Here is a 12,779-nt window from a genome sequence, read left to right as displayed (position 1 = left end):
GACGGCGAGCAAGAGCATCCCTTGGACGTTGCCTATATAGAGCAAATGTCCTCGAATGACAACATGCGGCGGCTCACCCATATTGTAAGGGGCCCCTAGAAACAACTACCACAATGGGCTCGCTCGAACCCCGACCCACCATCTACCTCCTGGAGAGCTTTCCACAGGCAGCAGTAGAACACTGCCAGTCACTTTTCAACACTGTGCTTCACACAGACCCCGAAGTGAATAATTGGCGCCAAAACGCAAAAGCCATCCTTGTCCGCGAATCCATAATCTCAGCCGACGACATATCCCAGGCAAAGAACCTCCGGGTGATCGGGAAGCAGGGTGTAGGTATCGACATTATCGATCAAGAGGCCTGTGCCAGACGGAATATTCCCATCCTCAACACCCCAGGAGCAAACGCACAGTCCGTCGCGGAGCTTGTCCTAGCATTGACCATGGCGGTTGCACGACAGCTCCGGACTATTGTGGTGAACCAGGCAGCAGGCATGGAAGTGCGCAAGGAACATTGCTTTGGCACGACACTCCACGGGAAAACCGTCGGGATCGTTGGCATGGGGAACATTGGGCTCGCGGTAGGGTGGATATTCCGGGGTGCATTCGAGTCTCCGGTTTTCGCATATGATCCCTTTGCTGCGAAGGACGCTTGGTCTGAGCTTGATCATACGAGGGTGGACAACCTTGAGGAGATGCTACCTCATGTGGACGTGCTGACGCTGCACTTGCCACTCACGCCCAAGACTCGGGGCTTCATCGGTGCGCCCCAGCTTCGAAAGATGAAGAAGGACGCCATCCTAATCAACGCGGCGCGTGGTGACATTGTCAACGAGGAAGACTTGATAACCGCATTGAACGAAGGATCACTCCAAGGGGTCGGATTAGACTGTCACGTCGAGGAACCCCCAATACTAGGAAGATACGAGAAGCTATGGGCCACTGGGAAGGTCATCAGCACACCTCATATTGGCGCTACTACGAGTGAGACGCAGATCCACACAGCGACAACGGCGTTGAACAGGGTCTACGATTATCTGAGAAAAGGTGAGGCGGTGGGTACGGTTGCATAATTCAAGGGCAAGGTAGATAGCAACATGAAGGGTATTTAGATTCTAGCGAAATAGTTGCCGCTCGAGGGCCTCCCAATCAGTTTCTACAGTGCCTGCAAGAGGAAAACCATCATTACAATAAAGCGAGTAAAAGTCGTGTGGGTCCTGCTGTAGCAATAGCTCGTCGATATCATTCACCCATTGCAGCGCCGGCTCGGAAAAGTAAATGGGCGTTGTGTTCTCAATCGTACGCTCCCTTTGGATTGGGGAAGCTGTGAGATGCTCCCGCGACATTGGATGCCCAATATCGGATTGTGCATGGTGCCCTGCACCCAACGGTACGGCACCCTGTTCTCGAGCTATCCCAAGCTGATCACACATTTGCAAGACGTCGGCCCGTCGATTGCATGCGGCTCTGTTCCCATGCAGACTGAGGTGGTCGAGTAGGTCGAGGGTCAGGTTGATATCCCGGTTATATGACGCCTTCCCCGGATAGATCGTCCCAGCTAGAACAAAAACAAAGGAGACAGAGAATACGGCATCCAAGTCGAAGAATCCAAAGTTCGCTTTCTCATTTCAGCTCTGGGCGGATAATGAGGGCACAAAAAAAACTTACCTAGAAGTTGCTGATGTCTTAATGCCCGCAGTATGGCTAAACTACGCTGCGCCGCATCAACACAGGTTGTGACAAATTGATGCAAAGGCTGGAATGGAAGTTCCTGGTCGCCTTGGCCTTTGACGGCTTTCCCGGCTAGGTAAAGTAGTGTCGGCCGAGTAGCAAGCATGATGGCCTTCATAATTAGCAAATCTGGATGTGGGAGGACAATGGGACATACTGACTTGGTAAAGCATTAGATAGAGGGTGGCGTTAGTCCTTGTGACCGTGAGCGGTTGACCGGAGAAATCCAACTGGAGCTCATGCTGGATGCTGCTGGATATGTCATGCAAGGAGATCAGGATGCCTTGTACGCCTTTGATAAAGCTGCCCTCGGTTTGTGCTTCGTGGCCGTAAATAACTACCGGACGTCAGCCGAAGTATGGCGGATATAACGCAGTGAGTTCACCTTGGAGGATCTGGCCTGTAACCTTTGCAATGCTAATGTTGACGTTTAATGCAGCCGGGTGGATGAACCCAGGAAAGTCGTCAGGATAATGTACATGAATGGCTTCATCTTGTATTCCGGGCGGGTTCCCGGTTGCTGCTGCAAGTCTCCTGTACAAGTATCAGTTTACTTTGTTATGGTCCACTCTTCTCTGCTCTTTCTTTCTTTTATTTTCTTTTTTTTTTTTTTTTTTCTTTCCCATTTCCTTTGGCATACCTTTCCTGCATGTATATCGTCCACCAAAGACGATTGCAATGGATCCTCTCAGACCGAGTCCGCGAGGTGCCGCCCTCTCGGTGAAGGCCCATTAATATGGCGATGCGTAGGCCCATACCCGCCTTAGTGAATTAGTTGAATTTTCGAGACGAACAAAAACAGGCTATCACAACTTACATAGATATAGGCGTCATCCTTCCGATCAGCACACTGAAGGTAAAAAGCGATCAGGCCCATGACCTCTACGCCAAGTTCCCCAGCTGCGTGTATATAGCATAGACTTGATGTGTACTTTAGAGCTTCAGTGAAATAGTCAAACCCAGGAAAAGATTCGTCGCCATCCAGATGGCCCTGTAGTAACTTCCCGACAGCAAAAACCATCAGGATCTCAGCAGTTGACGCGTCATTTTCCCAGACCATGGTGTCACCACGGTCATAGATGGCGGAAAGCCTGTCAGAAAATGACCTAGGGTCAAACAAATGCTGTATCTGGCCAATCGAATCCGCAATGGACCTCACCAGCGCGCGAGCCTCTTCCTCTGTCGGCCAGTCGTTGATGGAAGGGGCGCCAACTCGGCCCCCGCGTGGTAGCGGCAGCCCATAAGCGTTTTCGGACGTCTTTTTTTTTGATCTTCCCGCAGCTCTGCTCTCCATCGATGGGGCGACGGAGATGGCCTTGATGTGAGAGCTAAAGGCTGAACTGGAAGACATCACCAAGTCGGTTGCGATAGCTTATGGCGATTAGCGGGGCATCCAAGTTGCACAGGTACTCACAGTCACTCACGGAAGTGCTCTCCGGACACAGGCTTCCCAGTCCCATTGATCTCACTATTGTCTCCATCAAGCTGGGTGCCGGAGGCCGGCTCCGCTCCCTCTGCTTGCCCGGATACGATAGGTGCCCCCCTTCCACTCTCTCGTCTGCCTTCAGCCCGCTCCTGGTCCAGCGCCCTCCTTTCTAGCTCTTGAACGTATCTAGGACCAAGTCAGCTGTCAGCTTAAAATCGCGCCGCAAATTCCGAGCACGAACGCCACAGAGTAGAGCTTGCGCTTGCTGTTCTCGGGAACAACGCATTTCAATTCGCGCCTTGTACAGTATCGGCATGGCTGCTCCCCGGAGCACTTGATCTTGCGCTCTCGACAGGCAGTGCATCTATCCGGTCAAATTAGCTACGTGATCGATCGCTGCAGAGGTGTGGGGATGGTACGCTATTCGAGTTCTAGCGGCTTCGCGAGCGTTCATCGGAACGGGATGACTTCAGGTCGGCCGTGCACGGGAATGCGGCCTGTTCATATCATTCTCTCTAATCAGTCGGTATATCACTGCAGCAGCAGAGATGGCAGTAGTGGTAGGGGTGTGCGCCCGGAACTACTGGAGTGCCGGGAGTGCAATTCGAGTGGAGGCCGATGTGGACCTCGGCAGGAGATGCGGGCTATTCTGTTTCTGGTCAAGTGTATAAGATCCGACCTAGGGACGTTACGAGAATCGTCGGAGAATAAGCTGCTTGCCTACTTTTATTACATGTCTTACATCACTATCACCTAGTTACGCTGTGTGCAGCACTTCTCCTGCTACACAAAGCCAAGAGATTGAAGCCAGGTGGTACTACCAGGGCAAGCAGGGACGCGCAACTGGCAGCGGTTCGACTTTGAAAAGGCCTGGCAGTGTGCAGCGCTCACCCGGCATGGAGTGCCGGGTGAAATCAAGGAGTCTGCGACTGGAGGCTCGTTGAAAGACTCGGCGAATTGGTCAACGGATGATGCGACAGGATATTTGACAGATGGCTCGATAGAGCTCGAGGAGGGCAGCAGCACAGAAAATGACGAAACTGCATCAGGGGCCGGTCGGTAGGAGATGATCTATCTCACGATCAGACAGCTCGCGCGTCTTAGATCCGATGTACATGCTGTTCCGGCATATGGCTGTTTCTGAATGGGTGAGGGATGCTGTTGATGTTGTAAATGATGTATCAGTTCACAGTTATTTCCTGGCAGCGTTCCAACGCGGAGGTTGAGAATTGAGTTCTATGCAGACGAGACTGACTCTTGGTGCGGACGGGGTGTTGTTATTGCCCTCAGTTGATTCCTCGTGATGGAAGAATAACACAACTGTCTTGGCACAAGTCAACAAATGAGTCATCCTTTAAGTAAGTCAGGTCCATGTGACTGTGAATTGGGGCGGGGTTGGAGTTACGTCGAACAACATCTTTCTTCTTTCTTCATCTTCCCCTGCTGGTTGATATGTGGTAGCGACGATCTCAGGTAATGCAAACTTCAGTTTTCCACTTGAACAACTGCTGATCTTTGCACAGAGCATCCGCGCACGAAAGGCAGCCTCCAATTGACCCTTATTACTATCATGGTGTCCAGTGCCGACATTGACTACCTGCGCCGCTGCGTGGAGCTAGCACGCGACGCCCTTGAGGCGGGCAATCCACCTTTCGGGTCCGTGCTAGTCAACACCACGGGAAAGATTGTGCAAGAGGACCATAACCGGACTGTGACTGATGGAGATGTCACACTGCACCCTGAGCTCTCCTTAGCCGTCTGGGCGCAGAAGAACTTGACGCCGTCAGAGCGTGCTAGTGCTACAGTCTATACTTCTGGCGAGCATTGCCCGATGTGTTCAGCTGCGCATGCATATGCAGGACTGGGCCGTATTGTATATGCGTCTTCCTCGACTCAACTCGCTAAGTGGATGAAGGAGCTGGGGGTAAAGCCTGGGCCAGTTGTGTCACTTCCAATTGATCAGATAGTGCCGGGTCTGTCGGTTGACGGTCCAGCTCCAGGTCTGGATGAAGAAGTTCATGAGTTACATCGGCTTCGACAGGCTCAGCTACAAGGTAAAGACTAGCCGCTATTTCTAGCAGACGGCAGAACGCTGTGCTTTCTTGAATGGTTGATGATTGTTTGATATTTTATACAGCAGCCTTTGCCTAATGGCGACGCTCATCATCCTGTCCATGCACTGGATTCTAGTGGCTGTCTGTCGGGCAAGAAAGCCACTGATAAAACCAAACTTGTACGGCGCGCAACAGTCTGCCTCGCGCTACCGAAGTGATCTAGGTTTCTTCTAACGTAAACTGCGTGTCAAGTCTAAAAAGTAATTTTTGTAACCAAGGCCACATTGCTGAGCTTTAAGGTCTCTGCTCTTTGCACAGATAATGACACAGCAAAGAAACGGTGGGCATCTGGGAGTACTGTATCATATTACAGTTCAATGCACTTGATGAAATTCCATAACCAAGAGATTTCCCAATTAAAACTATATTATAGTAGCCCGGCTTCGCATGCGTTCAAAAGAAGCTGATTTTCTTGATTACCAGACAGATTTATCCGCCCACTGTACTGGGGCGCAAAAAAAAAAAAAAATAAAAAAAAAAAAAAAAAAAAAAAAAANAAAAAAAAAAAAAATAAAAAAAAAATATATATATGAAAAGAAAAGAAGAAGAAGGGCCGTTAGATTGTCGTGAAAACAACGCGGCTGAATTGGCGATTCAAATTGCTGGTGCTATCGAGCCGACAGCAGAGGATTGGTAAACTCCATAAAGGTAAGCCCGATAGTAAGCCTGATATGCCTCCAGGAACTACCCGGCATTGACACGACATAGTAGGCTATGGTCCGATTTTTCTTGATGATCGGAGTAATTGCCCGACAGCAGGTTAATATCGGCTTCTCCACCGTACGAAAGAGGCAAATTCCGTGTGGGGTTCTGCATGAGTTAAAGATCATAAGAGTTTAAGACATGATCATCCATACAAACCAATCGGTTTCTTTTTTGTGAAAAGTCCCACCGCGCGGTTAATATAGAGATGCGGAGGCCTCCGTCACGGCAGTATATATACAGACGGCTAAGACCAGGCAGCAACAGCCATGGAGTAATGGGAGACAAACCAAAATGAAACCAAACAACATTCTCCTTCCACTCTTGGGCGCGCTCCCAGTAGCTACCTGCCTGAACGCAACTTCCCTGACATCCGAGTATTTCGGAAATGACGCCCCCTGGTATACCTCACGCATCCCGCTGTTCGAAACCAGCAACGAAGCCCTCCAAGAAGTCTACTACTACAGATGGTCTCTCTTCCGCGCACACCAGCGCGACCTAGGGTCCCTCGGCTTCCTCTCAACCGAATTCATCAACGACGTCAGCTGGCAAGTCTCCCCCTGGGCAATCCTCATCAACGCCGCAAACTACCATCTCCGCGAGGGCCGTTGGTGCCGCGACCGCCGGTTCAAGGAGGACTATGCGGACGTCCTTTTCGGTCCTAATACAGACCCGCGCCAGTTCTCCGAGGTAATGGCCGACGGCGTCTGGCAGGGGTATCTCGTTGACGGCGTCAAGGAGGATGCAGTCGCCAGACTAGAGGCCATGAAGACCGTGTACGAGGGCTGGAACGCGACGCTGGATTTCGGCGGGTTCGATACATCCAAGGGGCTGTACTATATCCAGCCGCTGACGGATGCGACGGAGTACACGATCGCCAGTATCGATGCGAGTGGCGGGTATGATGGCTTTGACGGGGGAAATGCGTTCAGACCGAGTATCAACAGCTACCAGTACGCGAACGCACTGGCGATATCGAATCTTGCGTCTTTAACCGGGGACCAAGACACCGCCGATGAATATTTGAACAAGGCAACTGAGATCAAGGGTCTGGTGCAGGAATACCTCTGGAACGCCGACTTCACACACTTCATCGACCGCTTCTACGTCGATAACGAGAACGTCAGCTACTGGGACCCGATCCGCGGCCGCGAACTGGTCGGGTATATCCCCTGGACGCACGATCTACCGGACGACGAGGAGAGCTACGCGCAGGCGTGGGCGCACTTGATCGATTCCGAGAAATTAGCCGGTGAGAAGGGCCTGCGCACGAACGAGCCCAGCTACGAGTACTACATGCGGCAGTATCGATATGAAGGCGAGAATCCGGAGTGTCAATGGAACGGGCCTGCGTGGCCGTACCAGACGACTCAAGCCCTCACGGCCCTGGCGAATTTACTAGATCATTATCCTGTCTCGGCGGGTGCTGGTGTAATCAGCAAAGCGGATTATAATCGTATTCTGGTGCAATATGCCAACTTGCATTATAATCCGAACTACAGCGGGAAATTGAACATCGAGGAAGATTACTATCCGGACACGGGCGCCCCGATTGTCGGACTCGCCAGGTCGCCGCATTACTTCCACTCTGGGTTCATCGACCAGGTCATCTCGGGCTTTGTTGGGATTCGGCCTAGTGCTGAGGATATACTCGAAGTGAACCCGCTCGCAGACCCGGAGAGTGTCTCGTTCTTCCGCATTGAGAATGTTCTGTATCACGGCCATGACGTCGCTGTGCAATGGGACGCAGATGGAAGTCAGTACGGGTCTGCGGGACTGCAGGTTGAAGTCGATGGCGACGTTGTTGCGACGGCTGATGCATTGTCGAGAGTGACTGTGGACGTTTCCCGTGCTGACCCGCCAGCAGTAGAGCGGCCGATCGCGAAGTCCATCCAGCTGGGCGCCGATACGGAGTACCCGGTTGGTAGCGTTTCGGTCTCTGATGCCGACTCGGCGGATATCCACGCGGTTATCGATGGAAGGGTATGGTTCTACCCTGAGATCGCGAACTGGTGGGATACGCCGGCTGGTAGTGGAGAGGAGATTTGGTATGCAGTTGATTTTGGGAGTGATGCCGAAGTGACGAGGGCGGAGATTGCATTTGCCAAGGATGAAGATTCAGGCGTTGATGCCCCTGGTGAGTATCGCGTGCAGTATGCCAATGGGGACGAGTGGGTGGATGTTGTTGTTGAAGGCGACTATGGCGAGGCTGTTGCGAATGGGATTACTGATGTCAGTTGGGATGCTGTGGCCACAGGCAGTGTCAGGCTGGTCTTCACCCCAAAGGATGGAGTGAAGGTGAGGCTTGTTGAGTTCAAGATATTCTAGATAGATATGCTATGGAAGTGTGACCTTTTCAGCGAAATGTTTGCCTTCGTTAGAGCCGCAGACCACGAGATCAATTGGATGGTAAATATCCAATAAATTCAACTTTCCTATATCATCAGATACAGCTGGTAGAGCAAAGAGTACATCTTTACCAGTTGTCCAATGGTGGGAAATCTGCGCGATAATCCGCTTGACTAGATGTGTCGGATAGTGGGAGTGCTCGTATCCCCTTGCCTTGCTCTCAAGCTCTGGCCACAGTGTGTCCAGAATGTATTGAAACACGGAGTCCGATTTGTACACCTGGACGAGCTGGAGGAGTACTTCGGACAGGCTGAACGTGTAAATATCTGCGGTTGCGGATACCGAGACATCCAAGGTGTCGACTATCCTGATGACTGTGTCGGCGAAATCATGCGACGACTTTTGTTGGTATTGTTCCTCGCAGGACTCGTCAAACATTATCTCACAAAGCAGAGAGTACAGCGCGTTCATTGCGTCCCGGTGGGTTGAAAACGGCAGACAAGACCCCGGCTGTTGATCTTGCCTAAGCTGGGACTTCCACACCTGCAGTCTTTCTCTCTGGATATTTAATAAACTCTGAAGATGAGAGCCCCGGACAAAGACGTTATCAGCTTCAGCACGTTCCTCATCCGTGCCGTCCCTCCCCAGCAATTTGGTCAGTATTTGATGTGCTGTGCTGCCTATATTCTTCGACAGCTCAGATGAACCACAACTCCTAGCCACGCATCGAAAGACGACCAGCCGTGAGCGGATTTCAATTGTCTTGATCAAGATATCATAAATCAGATCATCTGAGCTCATCCCCACGATACAACCGAAATAAAGCTGGTCAAATGAATCGGGGTAACGATTCGGTCCGAAAGAGCTTCCCCCTTCCCCTTCAAGTAGCAATGCTGGTGGTTTGCCCAGTCGATGAGAGACGCACAGACGATACCACATCTGAAGTGCCTTAGCGCCTTGCTCAGAGCGAGTGAGACAATCTCGATTTTTAGAGACGAAGCGCACGGTGTCCCATACCGCGAGCCGGAATTTGTGATGGTCCGTCGATGCATGGTGGTAGTATGCGAGAAGGGTATAGGCAGTTAGAACTGCCGGGGCGTTCGCCTCGATATCGCTAGGTTTGCAGTCGCGGAAATGAGACAGAGCCTGTTGATGATATTTNTCGGCCTGTGTGTGATGGATTTTATTCACAGATGGGCTGAAGACCGACCGCCGTGGGTCATTTCGTAGCGCGCGTCGCTGAACATCGGCATTGAGCATCGAGAGATTCGACGCCGAGATGCAGAGGACCGCAGGTTTTAAACAGGGCGATCGCAATGCCTGTTCACCTAGCTGAGATGGGCCGGCGGGGAGGAGATGGCGGACATGGCTCGTGAAGTGGTCCAGGTAGCCGACATCCAGGTCGTATGCAGTCTTTGGTGCCGGACAGAGCGGTGCCTTTTGCAGCGCATCTGCCATCGGGGGCTGGAATGTTACCGCCCGTGCAGGCTTCTGCAATGACTCTGTACCGAAGCTCCGAAATTGAAAATCAAGGCCATAGATGCATTCCAGGCTGAGTCTGATGCAGGCACGGCAGGTCGGTTTGGCCTCGTCACACTGCGTGGGTCAGTACAGTGTCGAGGGGTCCAGGTGGGGTGACTGACCTTCTTCCCTCTCTTGCGACACGCCCGGCATCCGGAATGGTTCCGTTTGATATTGCGTGATCTGGGCTTGGATGGATTCTGGGAGGGCATTACAGGTGAGTGATGAAGAGAACCGAGAGTGTAAAACTACGAGAGCAAAGAGTAAAGAGAGCTGGAAAGACTGGAAGCGACAATTTTTACGCGCACCCCGCGCTAACCCGATCGGGATATATTTTACGCCGTCTGTACAGCATTACATCGACGACCACAAGGTACCTGTCTACATCATATAAACAGGGCATGTCTCGCTCTTTTCCAGTCTATCCATTCGTATATTCAACTCGAATCATGGCACGCGCAGTGTGGAAGAAGCTACTGAGTGACGCCTCTATCCAGAGGTCCTCCCAGACCCTGTCCGTTATCGGCGGGAGTGCATATATATACGGGGGAGAATTGAGGCCCAGAGAGCCTGTCGACTCGATAGTCTACCGCATTTCAGCTGATGGTGGTACGATTCATCTTCGCATCGATTAGCAGCCTAATTAACATCTTGACAGGCAATGTATCTGCCAATACTTTATCGGCCATTACTGGTCTCCCAAATACGCCCCAGCCACGAGTTGGAGCCACATCCACTGCTCTCGGGGGGAAGATTTATATCTTCTCGGGACGCGGCGGAATAGAAATGGCGCCTATCGAGGAAGCCGGCGCTGTCTGGACATTCGACCCAGCAACGAGCGCAGAGCAATGGTCACAACTAAAGCCCAGTGACACCAACGCACCATACCCAGCTGGCCGCAGTTACCACGCAGTGACCAACAACGGCAAAGACACCATCTTCGTGCACGCCGGGTGCCCCGAAAAGGGCCGACTTCGCGACCTCTGGGCGTTCAACATTTCCACCAAAGCGTGGACTGAGTTGCCACAGGCGCCGGGCCCGGAGAGGGGAGGTACCTCCATCGCATACCATGACGGAAAGATCTACCGCATGAATGGGTTCGACGGAAAAGCTGAGCAGGGAGGGGCTTTGGATGTTTTCGACCTTGCCGCCAACGCATGGAATACTATTACCTACGCAGCCGATGGAGCCAACGGCCCTGCTGCTCGAAGTGTGAGCAGCCTTCTCCCTTTGCTGGTCGGCGGAAAGCCATCCCTTGTCACGATGTTTGGTGAGCACGACCCGAGTAGCTTGGGCCATCAGGGGGCAGGGAAGATGCTTTCAGATGTTTGGTTGTTTGATATCGTGTCGCAGACTTGGTCGAAGGTCGAGACGGATGGCGAAGTGCCGCCTCCCCGTGGGTGGTTTGATGCTGACGTTCATGGACCTCGTGGTATCATTGTCCACGGTGGGCTTGCAGAGTCGAACGAGCGCCTGGGTGATGTATGGTCATTGGAGTTTTAAATCATCTAAATCGAATAGAAGTCGGCAGATAATGTATGCAAATTAGTCTTACTGACTGATCTTTGTATTTCAGTTAATTTTGCGATATAGCTTAATCGATCAGACTTCAACAAATGGTGCTCCTTGGTACGGTCTCTTCTGATACCGGAGTCACATCCGCAGCTCTACGCCATTTTTTGACTCAGTGAGGAGCCGGAGAATCAAGATACAGCAGGCAGTATTGCATAACTACATATGCAGCGATGACTATGTACATGAATATTCAACTGGACTGTATAACCTCCAGGCCTTGACCCAACCGGCTATTCCCAGGCCATCCAACTTACTGGATGGTGATTTACAATTTCTGACCAGCAGTCTCAGGAATAGTGCTCGCAACCTGGTCAGAGCCAAGCGCCTCAATCGCATCATACGGCAGAGAGTCCGGAGTCAGAGTCCCCTCCGGCACCGAGTTAGTCGAACCGCCCAAGTCAACGTCATCGACAACCGCATAGCCAGTGTAGTCGGAGTCGGCAAAGAAGATGGCCTCGTCGGGGCAGTTGGCGAATGCGGAGCTCTGGATCAGGACTTGCGCATCCATGCGGCAGTTGACGCCGTTCAGGAGCAGGCTGTCCCAGTAGTTGTTGATGATGTGGACGGTACCGAAGCGGACCGACGGGCCGCGGCTGTTGATGTTGTACCAGTGGTTGTTGGCGTATGTGATATGCAGGTGACCCTCATCTTCATCAGCGTTGCTGTCAGAGTGGCCGATCAAAGATGCTTTCCACTGTTGCAGTTAGTAAACATGAAGCCATGCGAGGAGGAAGACGTACGTGATCGTGCAAGTAGGTGTTGGAAACGGTGATCCATTCAGCAGCGTGGGTGATATCGAGAAGACCGTCCAGGTCATCCTTGCCAGCGCTGAGGTCGCCAGAGAGATCGCAGTGGTCAACCCAGACGTTGGTGGACTCGTCAATGCCAATGGCATCGCCGTTGTCAGCGTCGACCTGGCCGATCTTCAGGTTACGCATGATAACATTGCTAACCTGGCGGATGTAGAATCCAATGCCAGTAATAGCTGGAAGGGTCAGCAGATGTTTATCTTCAGCTCAATGGAATACCTACAGCTTCCGGATTCACCATAAATGGTCTTGTCCGCTGCAACACGAATCTTGGCGCTGCCGGAGATTTCACCAGACACGATGATGGTCAATGGACCCTCGCTCTCGGCAGCTTCGGTCAGGCTGTCCAGGTCGGTCACGGTAACAGTGTCACCGGCGGCACCACCGGTAGTGCCGCCGTTCTGTGTGCAGTATCCAATTGTGCAGCTTTCAGCAGCCTGGCGACGAGTCAACTCAGCACGGCTGGTAAGGTGCTTCGTGGGCGAAGCAATAGCCACAGCGGCTAGCAGGGCAACAAGAGTAAACCTCATATTGAGACGGCAATATGGTTGA

The 12,779-nt window shown here is 52.1% G+C and overlaps 7 protein-coding genes across 7 annotated transcripts; 4 read left to right on the top strand and 3 right to left on the bottom strand.

Moving 5' to 3' along the window:
* Positions 1-3: 3 nt before the first annotated feature.
* ASPSYDRAFT_49782 (uncharacterized protein) lies at positions 4-1,143 on the top strand. Its single transcript, XM_040847916.1, has one exon. The coding sequence runs from the start codon at positions 114-116 to the stop codon at positions 1,071-1,073; it is 960 nt and encodes a 319-aa protein (XP_040698465.1). The 5' UTR covers positions 4-113; the 3' UTR covers positions 1,074-1,143.
* On the bottom strand, positions 1,116-3,611 carry ASPSYDRAFT_93569 (uncharacterized protein; the record flags this gene model as incomplete). The annotated part of the gene is made up of 9 exons (XM_040852856.1): positions 1,116-1,618; positions 1,669-1,843; positions 1,893-2,068; positions 2,117-2,265; positions 2,372-2,493; positions 2,549-3,102; positions 3,156-3,343; positions 3,399-3,521; positions 3,577-3,611. The coding sequence occupies 9 exons, from the start codon at positions 3,609-3,611 to the stop codon at positions 1,116-1,118; spliced, it is 2,025 nt and encodes a 674-aa protein (XP_040698464.1).
* Positions 3,612-4,727: 1,116 nt separating this feature from the next.
* Positions 4,728-5,222, top strand: ASPSYDRAFT_93568 (nucleoside deaminase; the record flags this gene model as incomplete). Its single annotated transcript, XM_040852855.1, has 1 exon — positions 4,728-5,222. The coding sequence occupies one exon, from the start codon at positions 4,728-4,730 to the stop codon at positions 5,220-5,222; it is 495 nt and encodes a 164-aa protein (XP_040698463.1).
* A 565-nt stretch (positions 5,223-5,787) lies between these two features.
* Positions 5,788-8,530, top strand: ASPSYDRAFT_49778 (uncharacterized protein). The gene has a single exon (XM_040847915.1). The coding sequence runs from the start codon at positions 6,268-6,270 to the stop codon at positions 8,299-8,301; it is 2,034 nt and encodes a 677-aa protein (XP_040698462.1). The 5' UTR covers positions 5,788-6,267; the 3' UTR covers positions 8,302-8,530.
* Positions 8,306-10,250, bottom strand: ASPSYDRAFT_472744 (Zn(II)2Cys6 transcription factor domain-containing protein). The gene is made up of 2 exons (XM_040847404.1): positions 9,966-10,250; positions 8,306-9,918 (listed from the first exon to the last, which is right to left on the bottom strand). The coding sequence occupies exons 1-2, from the start codon at positions 10,053-10,055 to the stop codon at positions 8,311-8,313; spliced, it is 1,698 nt and encodes a 565-aa protein (XP_040698461.1). The 5' UTR covers positions 10,056-10,250; the 3' UTR covers positions 8,306-8,310.
* A 42-nt stretch (positions 10,251-10,292) lies between these two features.
* Positions 10,293-11,346, top strand: ASPSYDRAFT_159992 (Kelch repeat protein; the record flags this gene model as incomplete). Its single annotated transcript, XM_040842872.1, has 2 exons — positions 10,293-10,452; positions 10,502-11,346. 2 exons carry the CDS (start codon positions 10,293-10,295, stop codon positions 11,344-11,346), a joined length of 1,005 nt encoding a protein of 334 aa, XP_040698460.1.
* A 337-nt stretch (positions 11,347-11,683) lies between these two features.
* Positions 11,684-12,757, bottom strand: ASPSYDRAFT_159890 (pectate lyase family protein; the record flags this gene model as incomplete). Its single annotated transcript, XM_040842862.1, has 3 exons — positions 11,684-12,112; positions 12,159-12,403; positions 12,451-12,757. 3 exons carry the CDS (start codon positions 12,755-12,757, stop codon positions 11,684-11,686), a joined length of 981 nt encoding a protein of 326 aa, XP_040698459.1.
* Positions 12,758-12,779: the final 22 nt, after the last annotated feature.

This window comes from Aspergillus sydowii (genome assembly GCF_001890705.1).
Source record: "Aspergillus sydowii CBS 593.65 unplaced genomic scaffold ASPSYscaffold_13, whole genome shotgun sequence".
Taxonomy (NCBI): domain Eukaryota; kingdom Fungi; phylum Ascomycota; class Eurotiomycetes; order Eurotiales; family Aspergillaceae; genus Aspergillus; species Aspergillus sydowii.
This window is presented reverse-complemented; position numbering and strand designations above follow the sequence as displayed.